General features: G+C 46.4%; 1 protein-coding gene across 2 annotated transcripts; it reads right to left on the bottom strand.

Annotated features, from left to right (window-relative positions):
• Window positions 1–2831: 2831 nt before the first annotated feature.
• On the bottom strand, window positions 2832–21635 carry COPZ1 (coat protein complex I subunit zeta 1). Of its 2 annotated transcripts, none has more exons than XM_074325601.2 (9): window positions 21549–21635; window positions 11394–11462; window positions 9913–9994; window positions 9203–9294; window positions 7969–8024; window positions 6570–6647; window positions 6373–6424; window positions 5132–5170; window positions 2832–4439 (listed from the first exon to the last, which is right to left on the bottom strand). In XM_074325601.2, exons 1-9 carry the CDS (start codon window positions 21564–21566, stop codon window positions 4377–4379), a joined length of 549 nt encoding a protein of 182 aa, XP_074181702.1. In that variant the 5' UTR covers window positions 21567–21635; the 3' UTR covers window positions 2832–4376. The 2 variants fall into 2 exon arrangements, with proteins under 2 accessions (XP_074181702.1, XP_019579957.1); XM_019724398.3 differs by having other exon boundaries at window positions 2832–4205; window positions 21549–21633.

The raw sequence follows: 21635 nt of genomic DNA, 5'->3' as shown, positions 1-21635 counted from the left end.
TACACACGTGTGCAGTGTGCGCATGCCCATAGATGGACAGACACACACACATGCACACACACGATTTATAGCCCATCAGCATAAGGGCGCCCAGGAGAGCCAGCTTGCCCCTTGGCCGGCCCCTCCCCAGCTGCCTTCTCTTACTGTGACTTTCTTTCCAGTCTTCATCTCTCCATTCTTTTTCTCTGCTCCCAGCCTTGCTGCTCTCGTTGTGTGGGTTTCTCTCACTCTCCCAGTTTGTTATGCTGGCTTTTTGCTCTTAGCTTCTCTCTGCCTTTTTGATTCTCACTTTCTCTCTCATAGTGCTTCTGTTTCCATCTTCCTGTCCCACTCCTCCCCCCTTTCCTACTTCCTTGGACTCTCCATCTGTCCTGTCTCTGCTCTTTTAGGCTCAGCCATCTCCCTACCTCACTGCCACCTCAGCCAGAGATCTCTGTCTGGCCCAGGGGACAGGAGGGATGGCAAGGAGAAAAGAGGTTTTGAATGAGTCCCTTGCTTTGGTGGGAGGTCTGGGATCATATTGTATGATATAGGATGAAAGTGAGCGGCGGAGGCCAGGCGACTAGGAGAGCTCAACTAAGGAAGGAGGGGAGAAACGGGAGGGAAGAGAGCTTGATACAGAACAGATACTAAAGAGAAAAGGCTAAGGACTAAAAGTTCCCTTTAAGTGTGTGTTTTGGGTCAGTCTGAAGAGGGGGAGCTGAGGGACATCTACTGAGTCATATTGAGACACAGATCCATAGACACGATCTACAAACCCAGCCAGAGAAACAAAGGTAGGATGTCCGCCAGGCAGCCACAGTTCTGAACTGTCTCCTACCTGGGAAGATCTCACAGACCTCTTTCTCCTCTACAGTCTTGGAGTGCTGGTTCCCTCCCCACTTCCCTCTTCCTCCCTGACCACTTCCCCTCCCCACCAGTGAGAATGACCTCAGCTCGGGCTGCCACTGTCCTCAGCCCAGCTGATGTACTCTCCCATGGGTGAAACAGAGGCCAGTCACCTCTGCCCCACCCATTCATTCTCTAGTCCAGAAGCTGGGGCTTACACAAACCTGCTCCCCAAGTGGGAGTGGGAGGAGGCAGGACAAGGAAGGCCTCTGCAGGACATGGTGAAAAAGGGGGGGGCATGGGCACCAGGCGGAAGGAGAGGAACTGGAGGGGGGCACTTGAGAAAGAGGGGCTACAGCACTAAATCACCCTGTGGGGGGCTCTCTCTGCCTGAGCTCAGTGGGGTGGGGAAAGGATAGACATTTGGGGTGGGGTGGGTGGGGGGAGAGAAGAATGGGGAATCGCCACATCTGGCAGGCAGGTGTCTGGCACTGTTCAGGCTGCAAGTCACTTTCCCAGCCAAAGAGGAGGAAGAGGGAGAGGAGGGGCTTCCCAGGGTCCCCTGGGAAGAGGGAAGGGCTCACAAACAGAGACAGAGGCCCAGAATCAGACAAAAAGAGACCAAGAGAAATAACCAGACCCTGCTCCTCAGTCTCTGCTTCAGTCAGTGCTGAGGATGGGATTGTTCATAGTTCTGAAAGAAAATTTTTGGCCAGCAGACTGGGTAGGCCAGGCACCCGAGTTCCATTCCTAGTGGGAAACAGAGAGGGCAGGAAAAGTTCAAAGCAGGCCAGGCTGGGGAAACAAGCTCGGAAGAATTCCAAATGTGAGAAATGGACAGAACTCCCGTCTCCCCACCCAATTCTCAGTGACATGCCTCCTGCCCAGGGTCAATGCTGAGTAAGAAGGTTAGGATGGTAAGGCTTCACACTGCTTTTCCCCAATGCAGACAGTTAAAGACAAAGATACCTAGCCCTCCTCGGGTCCTCCTTTACCCCAGCTTTCAGTGCAGGACTGCAGGGATGGTATACCCAAGCATCTTTGTTTTCATCTGCTGAGGGATCCAGGGCACAGGTGCCCCCATAGTTGCTCAGCTTATTTGCCAGGTTCTCGCAGGCAAGACTAGACAACTCTAGGTTTCATGTCTTGATGCTGGAGACGCTCTTCCCACTCGTGTTATTTCCCTCATCCTTTCCTATCTGAAGTCCTAAATGCAGTCTCTCTTGCTGGAATTACAGGCCCATCTTATGAGCAGTAGAGGTGACTGAGAAGGAGACCCTTCAAATTGCAGTACAGAAGAGGGCTCCCCACACTTCCCCCTCCTTAAAATCCTGCAGAGGAAGGGGGAAAGAAAACCAAAGCATTCTCCTGTCGCCGCGGCAACCATAAAACCCCCAGCTAAATCCATCTTGTGAGCTCACCGCCCCATTAAGATGCAGGGCCAGGCTCCGCGCCAGCCCAGCCACATTCATTTGTGCGAATAAAGGTGGAGGAGGGGGAGGGGAGCAGGCTCTGGAGGGACGGGGAAATGGCGAGAAGAGGTTATTTACACCACCGTCCTGACCTTCTGGAGCAGCGCTGGCTCCGATAAATAACACGCTCAGCGCCATTTCAGAGCAGGAGTGGGAGATGCAGGAAGGGAGCAGGGTCTGGAGGAGAGCCCCCACGCAGGTGCGCGTCTCCGGGTTACTAATGGCTGAGGCGGGAGCAGGCAGCTGGCTTTGGGGGTGGTGGAGGTAGAACTCAGTTCCCTGGGACTCCCACTGAGAAAATACCATCCCTACCCCACCCCTGGCGCCAATTTCCAAGCAAGGGGACTGAGAGATGCCAAGGAGGCAAACAGCCCCGTAAATTAGGGACGGGGGGCGGTAGGGGAGAATGCTGGGGAGTCTCTGAGGTAAGAGGGAAGAAATATTGTAAGATGGGGAGTGAGGGGGATGCTAGAGGAATAGGAGCAGCTGCCAAAAAGAGAGGAGAGGAACACAAACATCACACAAAGGCAGTTTGGAAAAAGAAATCGGTTTTATTCGTTGCACAGAGCAGTGTGAAGGTGGCTATCTCCAGACCCCACACATCTTACACAAAAATGCCCCCTCAAATGTGCCGTTATGTGCCCCACTTCAGTCTTGGAGAATTGGTAGTTAATGAGTTGGGCAGAACATTAAGTCTCAGGAAGGTTTTTTGAGACATTTTTGTGGGAAGTTTTGGGTCAAATAAGGGGGGTAGGATCCAAGAGTGGGTGTTCCATCCTCCATCTTCCTGGGGAAATCCAATTCCTGAAGGTTTTCTGAAGAAAGGCAACTCTTTTAGCGACCTAGGGAGGGGAAGAGCCCAAACCCACCGCCTGGATGGAAGGCTGAGGCAGAGAGAGGATGGGGTTAAGCAGCAGCGATTGCAGACCCAAAGCAGAGGAGTGAAAAGCATGTGGGGAGCAAAGGGGACTAAGAGAGCCCAGAGGCCCAAGTCATAAATTCCACCCCCTCCCTAGTTCTGAGCAGAAACTCTTCTTCCCAAGACTAGAATGGAGTTTTAGTTCAAGGACTGGCTTTCCTCCAGGCCAAGCCAGACAAAGATCCCAGGGACAGTGAAGGTGCAGAGTTAAGGTAGCAGACCAAGAGATGGACATTCCCACAACGAACACTCACAGACCACAGCAGTTTTGAAGCTAGAAACCAGAATCAGAGTAAAGAATGCAGCAGTGACTCAAATACAGAATTTTATAAGCCCTATCCAATAAAATTTAAATCACTGCTTCTTCTACTCTGTCCCCTGCCTGTGAGCTGTTCCAATCTTTTTTCCAAGGCCGGAGGACGAGACATTAAGAAGGACTGGGAGAAAATGCTGAGGCCAGTAAGTGGGGCTGCGTTGAGGCTGGAGATACCTCTCCCCGCCCCCCTCATTCTATAGAATTCTCTTTCCCTCCCCTTGCTGGACATATGGGCTGTTGGGATGAATGCCTGGTAAAGGTAAAGGGAGAAAAACACTCAGCACATTCTTTCTCCTGCTTTAATCTGAAGTGTAGCTATAGCAAAGGGCATAGAAGTTGAGAAGAAAATAAGGGGGGTAGGAGAGCATAAGGAAGAGATGTTTCCCTGCCCTGCGTCCAGATCTGCTGGGAGCTTCACTCCCAGAACTGCCAAAAAGTCAGAAGGAATGGGAAGCCCCTAGGGATTTGGAAGGGGGGCCAACCACAGACGCGAAGGAGAGATTTAAGGATCCCTTGTGATCCCCAAGATGAGCCTGAGAGCATCAGTTGGGGGACTGGATGAGAAGTCACAGCAGACATGAGGATTTTTTGAGGGGGTGAGGAGCCAGGAACAGTGGGGTCTTCAGCGAAGGAGTGACCACTTGATCTGCTCTTTGGCTGATTGCAGCACCTGCAGGGACAAGGGCGGCACTGAGGGGCTGGCTGTGGGGACAGGGGCGCAGGCACAGGGCTGGCGCTCTCCTTCCCTTCATGTGCCTTCCCTGTCCTCAGCAAAATGACAAACAGAAAATCCCCAAGGGTAGAGGAATGGGAAGAAGCTCTCTAAGGCCCTAGAGCATTGTCAGTTTGGAAAATTGCAAAAAAGTTCAAATCCACTGGGAGGATGAAGAGAGAAGAGGTATACCTGAGAGGAAAGAAAAAGACTAGGGGTTACTGGACACATGTTAAAAGGAGGGGTGTGTGTTACCACATCCAGATGGACTTCTTAGTGAGAATTCCCAATGGGCAGAAAACAGAATCTCCCCCTTCCCAATCAAATAGTCAGATCTATTTGCAAAGTAGCAGGATGGACCTGCAAAACCTGCATAGGCTCCAATGTGCATTTCCAGTTTAGCCGTCATTTGAATAATAAGAGAGAGGGAGGGAGGGAGGGAGGGAGGGAGGGAGGGAGGGAGGAATAGTAGGGGGAAAGGGAGGGGGGGAGAGAGAGAGAAACAGACACATACTGTGTGTGTGTGTGCGCGCGCGCGCGCGCGTGTGAGTGTGTGTGTGTGTGTGTTGCACACAGACCATCTGCTTAAGGCACGCCTCTGCTGGGGAATAAATCATTGAATGAGGCATCAGGCACGGAGGGTTTGAAGGGTACACACCAAGGCTGACAGCCACTGCACGCTGGAGATTGGGATGAGAGTTGGGGGGGGGGGGGTAGAGGGCATTTGGTTGTATGAGTCCCAGTTCTCTGGAATAAGAGGAAGCCAAGGAAGATGTGACTTCAGTCTCCAGTCTCATCCAGACTTGGTGGGTTGGGGTGGAATGCTAATCTAGCCTCTTTAGTGGCCCACTCCACTTGGAGAGGAAGAAGGGAGAAATTCATACCTGAGACACGGTCTGTTCCGTAAGGGGGACATCTTCACCCTACGGCACAGAGAGACAAGTGTTCAGTATGGGAGAAAGCTGGAGTAAGACCTGACTGAAGCTTGGCAGGGAAGGAAGATGTGGTCCTGAAACTGAAACAAAGGGCAGATGCCTTAAACTTCCAGTCCCTTGTAGGGACTAGTACAGCCACAATTTCACTCGGCCAGAGGGACTGCGAGCAAAAAAAACAGTCATTTCATCCATCCTCTATTTTAAGACAGGAGGACTTCTTAAAAGATTTATTCCATTTCAAGTAGTCAGCAGGTTATCTGATCCACAACTTAGGGTTGGAAGACCTGATTCCCTAGTCAGAGAAGACCTTCCCTGAATATCAATATCACTAGGGAAAGGATGAGGGGGAGCCAGGGGTAGTTTAATGGATCCTGCAAGGCCTGCTGGGTAACGACAGCATGTTAATTTGAAGAAATAAACTGCTGCAACAGCAGCCTGAGAAGAGGAAGGAGGGAGTTGGTGGCGGTGGTGGGGGGAACCCTCTCTCTTGCCACACAGAGACATATGTTAGAGGAGAAGATTAAACTATGCAAATGGAGCCCACGGCAGTTAAGGGAGAAGATTTCCCATTACCCGCCACTGTCAGCCTTCACTCTGTGGAGGTCAGAGCTGGGACATTCTGGGAATGGGGAGATTTGCCTTTCTCAGACATCTCTGCACCCCCATTGCTGGTGGGCTCTCTCTGCACCCACCATTATCTCCCCAGTGGACTTGGGGACGTGTATGGTTGATCCAGAGGCCCTTTCTGACATAACTAGCACTAAAGAGGGCTGAGGTTCCTCTCCTGATGGAGAGGTGTGGTCCTCAGTTTTACACGACCTTAAAAGACAAGGACGACACTCATCTGCCTCAAATGACTGCATCTATCCCCGAGGGAATAAGCCAACTTCAAATTCTTTTACAGTTTCAGAACCATCAATATTATAGCTTCTTTTATTTCATCATTGATTCAGTAAGAATATATTAAATGTCCACTCTACGCAAAGACTAGGTGAGATGCTAGGTACCTGGTCAGGAGTGGAAATACCGTTCCTTCTGCTTCCCTTCCTTGGACACTGAGAATTTGAAAGGGAAGGAGAAGGCTGTATGTATTCTACAAGCTCAGACCCGTAGACCCTCAGACCCTTCAGCAGGTCTGGCCCTGGAGAGTGAGTAGATGGAGGGACAGAAGGGAACACACTTCTGCTTACCCTTAATGCCACCCGGTGTACCACTTGCTGGGGGTCGCTCTCTAGGATCACCCTACAAAGACAAAGAAGAGATGACCATCGTTCCAACTTACTGTGGGGATCCCCAGACCACTCAGCCCACTTGCCTTAGCATAGGGGTCATTACTCCACCCCCTCACCCCAGGTCCAGGGAGGTCCAGGCAAGTCAGAGAACTCACCCTCCATCTACTATTTCATCCACAGCCAAGAAGAGCCCCTCCATGTTCTCCAGCAGAGCTCGCTTTTCTACATTTTTCCTGAGTCCCCCAAAAAAGAAAAAAAAAAAAGAAAAACAGCCTTTGTGTGAAAGGAATCCTAGAACATTATCTGCATTGGGATCCTAAACTAGACCAATAAATGTCTCCACCAACTACACAAAGAAGTAAATAAGGCAAATAAGAACTTTTTGGCTAATCTACTCTAAACCCCTTCGTACTCTTGTTTGCTGAGAAAGGATCAGGAACGTCAGGAAAGATTCAAAAAATACACTTAATTTCTGACTATTCAAGGGTTGATTATCCAGAGATATTGTTTCTTTCCTATCTGCCATGCTGCTGCTTGTGACATTGCTCATAAATGTTGACATCAGTGGGTAGAAAAAAGGAAATCAACAGAGCTAAAACTCAATCTGGAGGTGGTGAGAGATGGGGAGGGGTTGAGTGCAAACTCTATTTGCACTCAAGTTCTGACAAACCTTCTAAGCCTCTCTCTGCTCTCCCTCCTTCCCCTCCGTCACCAACTCTACTCAGACCTTGAAAAGAAGCCCAGCTACAGGGCTGGGAACAGTCAGGGCCAACATCCAACAGCCTCAGATCCGGTGGTTGGTGCATGTGGCTAGTCACATCTGTCAATTTGACTCTTTCACTACATCACCCGAAATGAAGTCTATTCATTCACCTGGCTAAGAAATAAATCATCCCCTTCCTGAGGAAATCTGAGTCATTCGCCCTGCTGATTCTGTGGGGCTGAGAATGCCTGCTGTTTTGCTCTGGATGGCTGTCCGTGCTGGGTTCACTTGGGAGCTGCTGCGGGAATGAAGTTCAGAGCCCTGTATGTTTTCAGGAAAAGTATCTTATATCTTTTCTGTTGCCCATCTACATGGGGAATGGAGGGCTAGTGGAGAGGTGGGAGGGGAGGAGAGAGCGTAAATGGCACATTCTTCTTGTTCTACAGAAGGGAAGAACTAAGGGCTAGAAGAGAACAATTGGGAGCGTTGCCTCCACTCCCAAGGTACGGATGTTGCGTCTGGGACATTTCTCTACGCTTGCCCTTTCCCTACCTCTGATGTAAAGAATCAAGCCCAGGAAAGCACTTTGAGGGTGCTTAGAATTCTGACAGAGCCACAGGGAATAGAGTAGACACAGAGGTGAAGATTCTGCTCCCTCCCAATCTCCTTTCACAGGAGAATTATTCCACAGAGGGACGTCTCTCCTCTCCAGTCAGTCCTCCCTATCCGTGCAAATTGCTCTGAAATAATAAGCCCAACTTCTCTGGAGCCTCTGCTGATTCCCCACAAATCCCTGGGCCTGAAGAATATGAGTTTCTCTCCCAAACAGATGTCAAGAATGGACCGCTCACCTTAGCATCTGGCTCAATGAGTCAAAGAGGCAATTCAGAACAGCCATGAGCATCAGCTGTTGGGAGACAGAAGCAGCAGAAGTATAAGGTTCAAGGACCTGAAAGCTGCTACCTGAAAACAAAACCCTCTAATTCATTAAGCATCAAAAGACAAAGGCTTTCACAAAGGACCAAAAGCATAAGGCAAAACAGAAAGAGGACCTGTGGTTTCTCACAGAAATAAATTCTGCCACACAATCCCACAATCTGATATTTCTCTTTGACCAGCCTGCTCAAACAGAACTTTCCTGTAAGACTCCACTACGTGTCTTTACCAACTGTACGTGTTACCTGATGTCTTAGGTCGAGAAGTCACTAACCAAACAATAGCTGAGGTCAGAGAGCATGGGCTTTGTAGCCAGACAGCTCTGGGCTTAAATCCCAGCTGAGCCATTTTCTAGATGTGTAAGTCTGGGAAAATTAGGTCGAATCATATGAAACTGCCACTTTTGTAGTTCAACAGTGGTCAGATACTAGTAATTTCTTATGGTTCTTCATGGTTTGGTTTCCTCACCTACAAAACAAAGGCACCAATGCCTAGAACTCACAGAAGTGCTGTAAGGTTTAAATAACAGTGTACTTTACAAAGCACTTATAGCAATAAGAGCTCAGTAAGCGTTGGTTCTCTCAAGCTTTCACTTTTGTCTCAAATTATATGGGGGCTTATTTTTACTTATCTACTCTCCTAGCATTTGTTACCTTAGGTAAATAGCTTTTCCTATGATAGGAAGCAGCTTAGGACTACACTCCGTCTTCTCAAGTCTGAAGGAATATACCCATTTTGAATGAACGTATGGCTTCAACGTGACCCAGAATGTTGGCTAGTTGACCCAAACTCAGTCAGGTGTGGACCCTTTATAGCAGGAGCAAGCATCCCCCCAACCTTGCCTATACCTCAAAAATCTATCTTAAAACACACTATCCAGGAAAGGCCATTGATATTGTATGTTAGTATGTATTTAAACATATATGGTGTCTCCTACACGGAGATAAAAAAGGGATCTAGGGAAATCTTCTATTCTAGGTTAATGTGCTAGGCCATTTCTGTGAGGCCGGCAGGCATCTCTGATAACTTCACTAGCCCACTCAGAAGCCAGATGAACATGGTACTCCCTGGGCCCAGAACCGTAACACTGTCCTGCCTGAGGTCTAAGAAGTGGGATCAGAGATAGCAAAGACGGATGGCGAGTCTCACCTCGTTTTCATAGGAGCTGCCAATCACATAGAAATAGAGATCGATACTGCTTTTGTATACTACTGTCAGGCCTTCCAAGAGGGCGATTTCACCTGGAGTGGGGGCGAAAAGGTAGAAACAGTGGATAGCCTGAGACAAGAAAGTAGGACAGAAGAAGTTACCATGACTTACGGGGATCCAGCTGTTTTGGGCTGAGACACTGTAGGTCATAATCACCCCCAAAGATCGAAGTTAACCTGCTTTTTCTTTTCAGGTGGTGGCAGAAGAGAAGTATAAACTTGGTGAAGTCTAAATGTGTCTTCTCTAACCCCCCTCCCCCAACTACCCTGACTTCCCTCCTTGTATAAGAGACAGGATACTAGTCGATCCTTCGGAGGTGAAAATGCAGAGCGGTCACCTTTACAGACTTCCATTTACCTGCCCTAATGGATGCGGTACAATAAGCAGAGCTGCAGTTAAATTTGTCAAGTGAGGCTCATAAATCCAAGGACTAGACAGGTAGCTAACAGCCAACCTTCCAGCACGGTATTCCCGCGTGAGGTACACTCACCTCCCCATTACATTTCTGAAGAGTTTATTATATGAGGGGAGGAGGAAAAAAAGAGAAAAAGGAGGCAGAGTCATTTTATCCTTTCTCCGCGGTCCTGCTGCCACCCCCTTCCCACCATGGTTCCTCCAACACAGGGAGTAGTGAAAGGAAAGTGACCTACTGTCAGTGCGATGAGTCTTGTTGAAAATGTTCTTCTCAAAGGCCTTTTGCTCCTTGACACTGGGGTAGGTGTCGTCATAGTACTGGTCAGAGGGAAAGGAGACGGGTTGGGTCAGTAGAGCTGAGAGCCCAGAATGATTAGTAACTGTGTTTTGCCCTGGATCTTGCATTTCTTTCTTTCAAGGGATGGAGTACGGGAGAAATACTGACAGGAAAAAGGAAGCACTACAGAGGCAGGGAATGAGCAGGAAGTCACCAAATACAAGAATAATTTTTTAAGGACTCTGCTCTAGGCAACCCCACCTCACATTTGTAAGACTGCAAGGGCAGAGTCCTGTGATGAGGTTCTGCCCGTCTGTATTCTAGGAGAGAATCCTGGAGACGACTCGCACTGAGTGCTTCCCAGAAGCTACCCCATGTCAGGGAGCAGAACTAGAGGACACAAAAGGCACTAAAAGCACAGAAAACTTGGAGACCCTCACTGTATGAAGCTGAAGAATAGGGAAAGGCTGCAAAAACCTCCTCTAAAGAAAGGCAAACCATACCCTGTGCTCTCTCATATCTTAGCTTTCTTTTCTGCAAACTAAAAGAAGCAGGAGGCAATCTAGTAGGCTACTGAGCCCCCACTCCCAAGCTCTCCCTGGCAAGGGGGAGGAGATGCGGGCTGCTAAATCGCTCTGCTCTTTAGGGGCTAATCCGTCGCAGTCAGCTGAAGACCTATGACAGGTCTGGCATTTAGTAACTGGATAACTGTTTCAAAAGGTGTCCTGCATAGTTACATCCAATTACAGGGAGGAACAGCTGGTGAATTCTAAACTAATCTCTACCTGCTGATTGATTTATGCTATGCTTGCCAGAGTTAATACACCAGGGACAAAAAAAAATTTCTACAGGAGGGGGAGGATATAGAGGGAGAGCGGAGAGGGGTGTCCTTTCTCTTCTCTTTTAATGGCTCCAAAGTTAGAAACATCACGCCGGGGAAATCAGGAGGTAACAACTTAGTGGTAACTGCACACTAGGATGGGAACCCTGAACTATTAGGTTGGTGCAAAAGTAATTGCGGTTTGAAAGGTTAAAAATAACTGCAAAAACCGCAGTTACTTTTGCACCAACCTAATACAAGGAAACTCCCTGGAAAAACCCAGGCGAGAGGCAAGGTAAAAGGTTCGGAAGGTACAGGAGTGATGGGCACGGGCAAGCTGCTTCTCACATCTAGACAATGCTTTGTTCAGAAACCAAGGTTCCCAAGTTTTTCTCTGATGCTAAAAACAAAGGAGGTCAAAGTCTGAGGATGGCAAGTAGAGAAGCCGGGCAACTAAGACAGAAGCAGTTTAGGTTTTAGCTGGAGTAGAAACGGGAAAGATGGAAGAATTCTCAAAATTATAGTACCAAGGAATACGAGTTAATAGGGCCAGTCCCAAGACTCAAAGCTCAGAGTAAGTCTTTGTCTTGCTCCTAAACTAATTTGAAAGGGAATCTCACCTTGGCAAAAAGTCGATCTCCATCATTGTCCAGAATCAGGATGGCTTTGACAGTATACAGGGAGGGTTCCTGAAGAGATACGAACATACCTTGAGTCCTGAAGGCTCCTGCCACCACTGGCAAACCAGCACCTTCTCCTAATCCCACTGGGGCTGCAAGGGGATACAGAGGTGCCTCCGTATGCCCTCCATCCCAACCTGGTTACATTTTGACATTTCCCACTGAGAATGACCAAGTGGTAAATGAACTGACTTGAGGGAGGGGGCACTTTAACAAAAGACTCCAAAGCAGCATCAGACAAACAGGTTCTTTGAACCAGACTCACAGAGTGCTTAATCAAGGTAGGTCATGCTGTTATTTCCAAATATTATGCTACCATTATTTTCTAAATTACACTCCCTCCCTGGTTTCCCATGCACAGGTGGGTATGGAATGTGACCAGATTAATTAATAGGCACTGCACAAGGCTCTCTGAAAGCAGGGCCGAATGCCCCAGTGTACTGGGAAGTTTCTGCAGTCCCAATGCAGTAGCACTGCAGAGGCATAAAGCAAGCCTCCCCTAAACCACCCACAGCTGAGCAGAGCGTGTGCGCAGGCCCCCGCCCACACACCAGTGCTGAATGCAGCCCAGTGAGACACCCATCTCCCAAGACTGCCCTGTGATCCCACTTTCTCTATTACACCACGACCACGGCCTCTTAACTTGCCAGGACAAACCAATGTGAACTTGGGGGAAGTTAAAGGCAAGAGGATCCGTCTGAGAAACACTGGCGCCTGGAGATAAAAAGCAGCGTTCCTTCACTACCAAGAATCAAACTTCGACAACACTGGCTCTCATAGAGGAATCACAGCCTCAGTCTGAATGGTTATACTCAAACTCAAATAACTGCAAAGCACATCACTTTGCAAAAAGCTCCTCTACTCCTGTAACTTGTAGAGAACGAGGTAACCAGAAGGGAAAGGAGAAGGGCGGGGAGGCAGTGGTATGTGTCTAGGTGCTTGTAGGCTCACATTCCTTGACTTTCTAATCAACATTACTTACCATGATATCCCTCCCCTGTGCTATAAGACAAGGCTCTTGCTTTGTTACCTCCCTTTCCTGGCTTACTTGGGAAACCCACAGTCCTCACAGGGAACAAATATATTCTCCAAGCATGTGTTTAACAAAGACCCAAGAGTGAGGAGGAAAGAATCATTGCCAAGGATCCAGAAAATTGCAGCCTCTATAAAGGTAAACTGTCCCATGAGGCTCCAGCGGATTTATGGTTCCATGAAAAGCACCAATCCTAGCTCAGGGGGTTAAGAATAAGAGTAAAGAGAACCCAGTCTTTTGACAAGGTGATGAAGACTGTAAGCTTTCCCCACTTGAATTCTTGAGGACAGCAATTTTTGTGTTTTGTTTACTGATTTATCCCAAGTGTCCAAAGCAATACCTGACACACACCTAACCCTCAATATTTGTTGAATGACTATGAGAATAAAGTTTGAGAATAAACTAAAAACTTTTTGATGTGGTAAGCGTCTCTGGGACCTTTTATAATTAGACTTCCAGGTATAGGAAGATTATCTGGTGTGGCTATTTTGGGTGACATTACTACCAACTTCTCTCTCCTCTGATAAACGCTCCTTACAGATGCCCCCCCATATCCATTACTTTTTGGGATAAACAAGGCATGAGGAACTCCTCCCTCAAACAAAGGAACCCTGTGTCTAGCAGAGGCAAGTCGTCTATAGAGTCTCATCTAGTAAACAGGCCACAAATAGAAGCAGCTCTCCTAACTCCTAATTCCCCACGAAAGGTCTCATAAAGCAGGCTCAGTTCTACAGCAACTTGGGTCCTCAATTCACCAAAGAGAAGGACACCAATGGGAATGAGTTTCCCTAATAGAGGAAAAGAAGTCCACACGGAAGGAAATTTAGAAGAAATAATTTTCCCCACTATCTTTTCCCTGGAAATCTTGGGCTCTGTTTTTCTATCCACATTCACCACAACCTTCCTAATGATTTAAACTGGTCATTGAGCTGGCACAGGTAACTACCTGGTTCTTGCAGCCATAGGGTCTGGCATCCTAGAAAGAATGGGATCCCAAAGAAAAGAAAACCCTTATGGCTACTAGCCAACTAGGAGAGTTAGACAACGTCCTTTGTGGCCAACAAGGTGTGAGTACATAAAACAGCTGGTAAAAGAGAAACAGATTCCTACATTCTGTTCCTGGCTAGTTTACTAACTTAGAAGATGTTATCAAGGAAACCCTCAAAATAAAAATACTGGATCTTCCTGGGAAGAATAAAAGATAGGCAAAGGAAGGCAAGAAGACCAGATCTGACTTATTCTAGCTCTGCAAGGAGTAAGAAGGCACTAGAGAAAAGGCTGGTCATTTCAAACTTCCAAAGGGATAATACATGAAATAAAGCTGAGAATTTAGGCAAGACTTAAATGCTGCTTTAATTCTCCCTTCTGCTACAGCTGGAGACAGCAGCTTCTCCTTTACTTCTCCTGCCACCTCCTGACTGCAGCTGGTTCCACTTCAGCCTGGGGCCTTTACCTCTCAGTAGTGGGGAGGGCCAGGAGTTCCTCTCACAACATAAAACCAGCCAGTTTAAAGGGCCCAGAAGCCATTACTGATAATGTAATTTCATTTTTAAGTTTTTGCAAAGGGCAAGTTTATAAATAACTCCCAGCTACTGAGAAATGGGCTTCCTGGACAATGGACTAGATTTGACCTTGTAACACATTAAATGCTGATTACTGAGAAAGACCCTACAAGCTTAGGGCCACGCTCAAAGGATTTCAAAGGTCTGTTCTTTCCTCCCACTTCCAAATGGGTAGCTGCTAGAAAGCTTTCGAGACAAAGTTCTGTGATGCACTGACTTTCAGAGAGCCACAGCCTGAGTGTATAACAGAACTTCACCTCAAATGCTAATGATGCCTGGAAATGATGTTTAGGCAGATTGGTTTGTGGGAGGGTGGGTGGCTCTGATAGATTTTCATGTACATTTCTATTATCAAGGAAACAAGACTGGACTCCTTAGGAGCTGAAACAACACTGAACAAGCATCTAGTGTGCTGCAAAGGAGTCTTTGATCTCAACCAGGGGCTTCTGAAGCCTGGGGAAAAACACCCACATCTTCCAGTACCCCTCCCCCAGCACACAGAGGACTACGGGGGACGAGCCATTCCTAGTGCTGCCCCCTGTGGGCCTTCGGATGACCTGCAGCTTCCCACGGATTCGTCACGGGCAAAACTATTTAAAAGGCAGCTCTGGATAAAAGCTCTCTATTTGTGTGTCTTGTTAGCCAAACTAGGAGAGATGAGCTATGAGAAAGCACTGAATTAAGTCTGTTCACAATGTATATAGTAAGAGAACACTCTGAGGTAAGACCGTGATATGCTACCAGAAGAGGACTGGTAGTTTTAGGGCAGGTAGACAGGGTATTTGGAGCCTATGACTAATTTGATTCATTTGGGGCAGGGAGACCAAGAATCCTTTGTGGAGTTAGAGGATGCTATCCACAGAGCTGAAAGGGCACAAGTAAGAATCTGGGTGAGATTCCTAGAAAGTTCTTTATTCCCCACTTACAAAAAAATCTTTATGGCCATGCCAAAAAGTAGTACCCTGGCTTGGCAATAGATCTTGATCAACTGGAAACAAGATGCTCTTCCTTCAACTCTATTTATAAAGTAAAATCAAGACAGTAAAAACTACAAGGAGAAATTCCTAGGTACTACTCGCAGCTCCACATGGCTAAGCAGGTATTTTGCTCCCCAACTCTGTGCCAACTTCTTTAAAATGAAAAGCTCCTCTGGGGGTGAGGGCTCCAATTGCTAGCCACAAGCCTAGGGATTTCAGATGAAAAGAAAAGAATTAGCTACAGGCTTTGACAGGAAAGAGCAGTTTTCACACATTACCCAAGGGTTAGCTTAGATTCAAGAAGCATAGCTCAGGAAAGAACAGGCGCCACAGGTACCACAGAATTGGCTGACGTGAGACCAAATATTGGTTATACAGAGGAAACTGAACACATCTTAGGAAGGGAGAACTGACGGGCAGGAAGAGATACCTAGAAAGAATCTTCCTATCTGACACAGATACAAAACGTGACAGCACAGTCACTAAGAATTCTGATACTACTGGAGAAAATGTCTCTAAACTCCTAAAATCCTTGTATTATAGTCTGGATCAGCCACCAACTCCAGTTCTACTTTTCTCTGGGACTCAGTTTCTTTAGTGGAGAAATGAGAGGCCTGAGCTAGATCAGTTAATGTTACCACCATTTTTTGAAGTACAGCAGACCCCTTTGATAAGCTTATGAAATTTATGGACCTTGTTACCAGAAAAATAAATATTCACAAATTTTTATGATTTCACGGAGTTCATAGACCTAGGTTTAGAATTAAACGAAATTCTCTCTGAATGGTGTGGGGAGGGAATGAAAAAAAGGGGAAATAAGTGATACTTTTATAAATCACCCCCTCTCCTCTGCCTGGCACCAAGTAATGACCTCAAAAATATGTGTAGCCTTCATAAATTAATAAATATGATTGAGAAAACTAACATAGCCAGCAGGGGGAGCAGAGGTCAGCATCATACCCCTCCAGCTTTCAATGACTGAATTTGGTGGCTGTGAGACAGGCAGGACAACGATAACGAAGCCCCAAGCTCTTCAGCAATGCAAAGTCTCAGGTTCTTTCTTAAAATTCAGAAAGCTAGTCTGCCAGAGAATTTTATGCCCAAAGGTCACACAGTCCCTAATTCTTCAACTATTATGGAAGTGATAGAATTACAGAAATGTGGGACAAAGCAAGCAGCACTGCTGCAAAGAGAAGTGAATTGAACATGAAGTCAGCGTACTCTCCACCTGAAGCCTGGGAGCAACATTAGAACTTTCTGCCTTCCCAGTTTGGTAATTCGGGAGCCTTCATTTAAATATCACTCAGCAAATGGAAAAACCAAATGGGGATGGATCCACTTCTGATGAGTCCTTGGTCACGATTTGTATCCCAATTTATTCCCCACTACACCCCCCATGTGCTCTGGAAAACAAAAGGCTAGTCTTTAAAAGACTGAATTGACAGCCTGTGTTCATCTTTCAATCTGTTTGCTCCCCAAAATCAACCCCTGAGGCAGAATTGCTATCCTCTCCCCTAGTTTCCGTCTCCCTCTAAAAACTACAAGTAATAGAAAAGGAGGGAGAAAATTGGCAAACAGAGCTATCCAGGCCAACTGGCTGTGGGTGGGGATATCTGCCTTGGTAATGGGAAAATTAAAAGCCAAATAAGGAGACCTCAGCTTCATCTGCAGCAGGTAAAGACTCAGGTTACACACCAGGAAAGATTACTGAAGAGATGGGGTGGTCCAACACCAGAAGAGGTGACACAGGCTAGGGAATCTAAGGACAGGAGAACTCTAAGAATAATCTGACCTGAGAGAAAGCCTATTCTGTGCAGAATCAGGGGAGGCCAAATGTGTGACGGTCCTCGCCAGTCCAGGCATCTTAAAGTGTGCATGGACTTAATCTCCCAATCTATCTTCATCAGCTGCCCATGGGCACTCTGCCTTCGTCTTCCTGATTACTCTAGCATAAATGGGTAGGTAGGCACTGGTTCTTAATTCCTTTTCTATCCTTTATTTGCTCTTCCAGTTCTCCTTTCCATAACCAGTTGGCTTGTCAATATCCTGTCTAACCAAGTCATGTTGTTGGAGTAAAAACAGTAGCAAATGTCCGGATGAAAAAGACCCTAAATCTGTCAATAGGCTCCTTCAAATATTTGGATAATTGCATTCATCCTCTGCCTCCCAGGGGAGACCTGGCTTCTCAAGGGTCTGGCTTTCTTCATATGAAGGACCCCTCCTCCTCTTCTGACCGTGTGACAGCTCCCCTAGACCTTTGGTATAATTTATACTTTGCCGGGGACCAACTCTTTCCCACCACTGTGAAGGAGAGGGAAAAAATATATATAAATACGTCGGAAATCTATAACGAGGTCTTCTTGGAGGGCAAGACATGGGGAGAGTTAGAAGCAGCGTCAATTGCTCTTTGGGGGTTTTAGTTCAAGCCGAGGTCTGCTTCCAGCAATCAACCATTAAAACAAGCCGGCCAGAGTAACAGCACAGTTTATTCTGATCATTTAATTTGAAGTGTCAATAAATTAAACTTCAATCAATTAAACTAGGTGTGCAATAACCCAGATGGACACCCCGACACCAACATAATCACAATAAAAATTTTTATGGCTGCCAGGGACCTCACCGGGGGCAGTGCTGGCACTGCTCGCGCCCTAGCTGAGAAATATATCTCCACAGTGCAGGAATGAGGAGATTGCTTCTCCTAACGAAATGCAGGGGGCCAGGCACCAGCAAGGACGCAGCTGGGAAAGGGGCACAGGGGACTGCCAGGAACGAGATGGGAGTGCTTTGGGGGCTTAATGTAATTGATACCTTTGCCCAGAGCAGGAGGAGGGGGCATTTAGGCCAAGTACCTCTACTGTTAGTGCCAAAGGAATTTAACAAAAGCCCCATTAAAATGATTCAGGAAGCGAAGGCCACAGAGCAATATCAACCTTTAAGAGTCACTGATGTATTCTGCATAGTTTCCTCCTCCATATATACGCATACTCTTGTGCACTTTGGATGCCCTGATTTTTGAATGAGGCTTAGAATTCAGGATTTGGTCATTGTTTTAGGGTAACAATGTTGTTAAGGGAAGGGACAGGATACAAACAAGAAGTCTGGTCCATTAGAGTACTGGAAAAGCACTCTGGAAGTGAACCCAGAGAGGATTAGGAAAAATGAAATCTATGAGGAAAGATTTAAGGATCTAGACTGCTAGAGTAATTAAGCTTTGAGGAAAAAAAGGTAAAGGGGGAAGGGAGGAAGGGAATAAGTCATTATCTTTAAGATTCCATAGGTTATTAATGGAGAATGGTGACCTGCAGAGATCCCTCTCCATTCACAAGGAAGGGAAAACAGCAGAAAACAGCAGGAGAGAGGAAGCTGAGTCCAAAGATGCAGGCTGGGAGCATCATTATTAAGCATTTCTAAAAGGAGATGAAAGAGTCTCTTTCCTTAGAGACTACAAAAAGACCTGAGAAGATTAGACAGATGTGCTTGAAAGCTAGGGCTGAATTACTTAATTCAAGAAAGAAATGTGACCCATTATAAAGTACCGAAATAAAGAGAACCTATTGGTATTTAGAAATACCCAGTCAGATCAAATTTTGATCAATGGTTCTTCTTGACCGCCTCTAGCTTACCCTTCCCTTCTCAATATTCTATGGCTGTGTGCCGTGTAGAGGTGAGGACAGAAGAATATGCTCTGTTCAGATTTCCCCAGAGGTCCAGCCAAACCAGGAAATAAAAATGTGAAAGGAGGAAGCCTAAAAGAACTTTAGAAGGTGTCTCCCTTTCTAAGGAATGGCTTGTTAAATACTATCCAGGTACACTAAACTCTTTAGTTCAGTACAGAGCTAAGGTAAGATCCAGGGATTCTTTATATTTTTCATAATGAAGATGGCAACCTCAGAATCAGGCAATACTCCCAAGTAGACAGAAGAGGGGAAGAGATTAAAAGGAACAGTGAGGAAGAGTAATTCTGAATCAGAGGGAGCTAAATTTTGTGGGCTAGTATGTGAGGGTAGTGAGCAGAGAAAGAAAAACTTAGAAAATATCACCTGATTCTCAACTAGGATTCTACATCTGAACCACTGAATACTGATAATTATTTAAGTGACTATCTTCTCACTTCTCCCAAAGATGGAACAAAACTAGTGCCATTGTGGTTACAGAGGACAGAAATTGGTTCATTACATACAATGAATACCTTAAGTCATTAGGGTTTAATTCTTTCCTGGAACTCCAGTTGAGAAGAGCTGGAATGATGAGAAAGGTATATAAATTCGTAGTTGGGAGCCCAAAATATTGAAATTGTAAAGAAAATAAAATGTGGGAAAGAGCTGACACGGAGGAAGGAAAATACTAGTTTAATATTCTAAGAATGCTGGAGACACCAGCATAAGAATTGATACCTGTTGGTACTTTGTCCCCAACAAAAGCTTTATATAACTGATGGTCAAAAGTACAGTTTTGTATATTAAAGAAGTGGAAGCCGACGATGAGATAACAGAGATAATTGGTCTGGGATTAGGAATCAAAATCTAATCTAGTTTTGACATTGTACTTCCTTGAGCAAGCCCTTTTCCCTATACCTTGGTTTGCCCCCACTATATAAGTTTGTCATGACAAAGAATCAGTATGGTTTTTAAAGCAAAGTTCAGGGGTACCTGACCAGGTTAGCATGGCTCTGTGAATGCTGCATCTTAGGTACAGATTAAAATGGATATAAAAAAGAAGCAGGTTGAAATACACTTCACTGAGGAAGCAGAGACAGAGAACCTGGGTTTAACAGAAAATGTGAAAGACTTTCACATATAACTGCCTCAATTCACCACTACACATAGATCTCCGGTTAAAACAGCTCCCTAAGTATCATCTCCCTCACTCCTTTCTTTACCTGTAAGCAGACTCCCTTCTAAAGGAGATTGCTTCTCTTAACGAAATGCAGGGGGCCAGGCACCAGCAAGGATGCAGTCTAAAAATTTCCAAAAACTTCAAAAGAAACCAATTCCCTTGAACTTATCTCAGTCTGTTAACTGGTTAAGAATACTGTTTAAGTGCATGGTACAGAAAATATCTTATTAAAAAGTACTCCGTTTTAAGTTTTCTATAATACTTAGGCTTGACCAACCCATATGATGAGAAGGAATTATCTCCATCTTTGCCATTTTGAAAGAGGGGAACTGAAACCCATTATTCTCTTTTACCTGATTAGGATCTGAATGTGTACATGTATTAGAATTGAAGGAAAGAAAAAGACAAGAAAGAGGCTGTGGGGACAGAGCCAGAAGAGCAGTTTCCAGGCTCTCGGCCTCCCGGGGAAAGGTGCTGGCTCGGGTAGTAGATGGTCATCAGCTGTGACTGGGTGGCCATCAGCTGATACCGGTTAGCCATTAGCCACTGATATAACTGCCGTGGCTGAGCTAGCAAGCGTGGATTGCAGGTAGCAAGTGAGGCTGGCTGGCAGAGAAGCGGCCGGCGGGTTGCAAATTGTGTGGCTCCTGTTTCCTGTGTCTCCAACCCAGCCGCCATCGAGAATATAGTGGTCTGACTCCCCTGTCTATGGCTCCGTGGGTGTTCCTTTTTGGCCTCACCATATCCTGCGTTCTTGTGTGGGGAGTGGGACTAGAGACCCCGCAGGCCGCCCTGCATGACAGTGGCCTTTAGTTCAACTCAAATAAAGAAGGAAGTGGGAGCTAAAGTCCTACCCGCAGATCTGTGTTAACATCTCCCCTCGTTGCAATACAGGCACTTCTGAGAGAAATGCTCTGGTCCAGGTCTAAAGAAGAAATGCTAGTGCTTTATTTGTTTGAACAAGCTAAAAGGGTCATATGGACAAGGGAGCTAATACACCCCTTTAACCACCAAAATTCTCCTCTCTTTCACCAGAGAGCGTTAGCATCCCAGATCCTACAATAAGAATTCCTAAAGTTTAAATGGGTAGGGAAAAGGAGACCAGAATAAGGAGTCTGAAAAAATATTCCACAATCCATGCTAACTCCATCAAGCATTCCAGAACTTTGATGGAATACTGATTCTTTATCATGACACATTTATATAAAAGGGATTAACAGGAAACCAAGTAAAAAGAATAGTTTTTTTGAAAGAATGTGACAGGGAATTATCAATGGAGTGTCAAACTGTGACAACCAACAGGAGAAGCCTGTGATGACAAACACCTGCACTCTATTCTTACAATTTGGGGCGAGTTTGGAGAAACTCAAATCAGAATATCACCACAATGCTCAGAATCGGGGGAACCTGAAGGACCTCAATGCAGTACGCTTATGATCCTATGCGTCCCAAGGACCCCGTGTGCTCCCTTCAACTTTCCACCGACTCTGCCCTCTACTCCGACTCTGCCCTACTCTGAACCGAGGTTTTAGCTCTGCACTAGGCCACACCCTTATTCCAGGGGCCGGCAGAACCTTCGGTCCCGGAGGATTACCCGGAACTCCCCTATCTACTCCCTTCCAGTCAGGTTGAACCCCGACTCCCGACCCCTCTAACACCGTAGCATCTCGGTTGCCCCGGCTCCTACCAAAATCAGCGCCTCCATCTTGCCCCGCAGCTGGTGCCGACGTGGAGTCGCAAAAAGAACGCGGCCGCTGATTGGCCCTACGTCCTC

Source organism: Rhinolophus sinicus, chromosome 1, assembly GCF_057876585.1.
Source record: "Rhinolophus sinicus isolate RSI-liver-muscle chromosome 1, RSI-T2T, whole genome shotgun sequence".
NCBI classification, from domain to species: domain Eukaryota; kingdom Metazoa; phylum Chordata; class Mammalia; order Chiroptera; family Rhinolophidae; genus Rhinolophus; species Rhinolophus sinicus.
The sequence above is the reverse complement of the archived record's forward strand: the minus strand, read 5'-3'. Positions and strand labels throughout refer to the sequence as shown.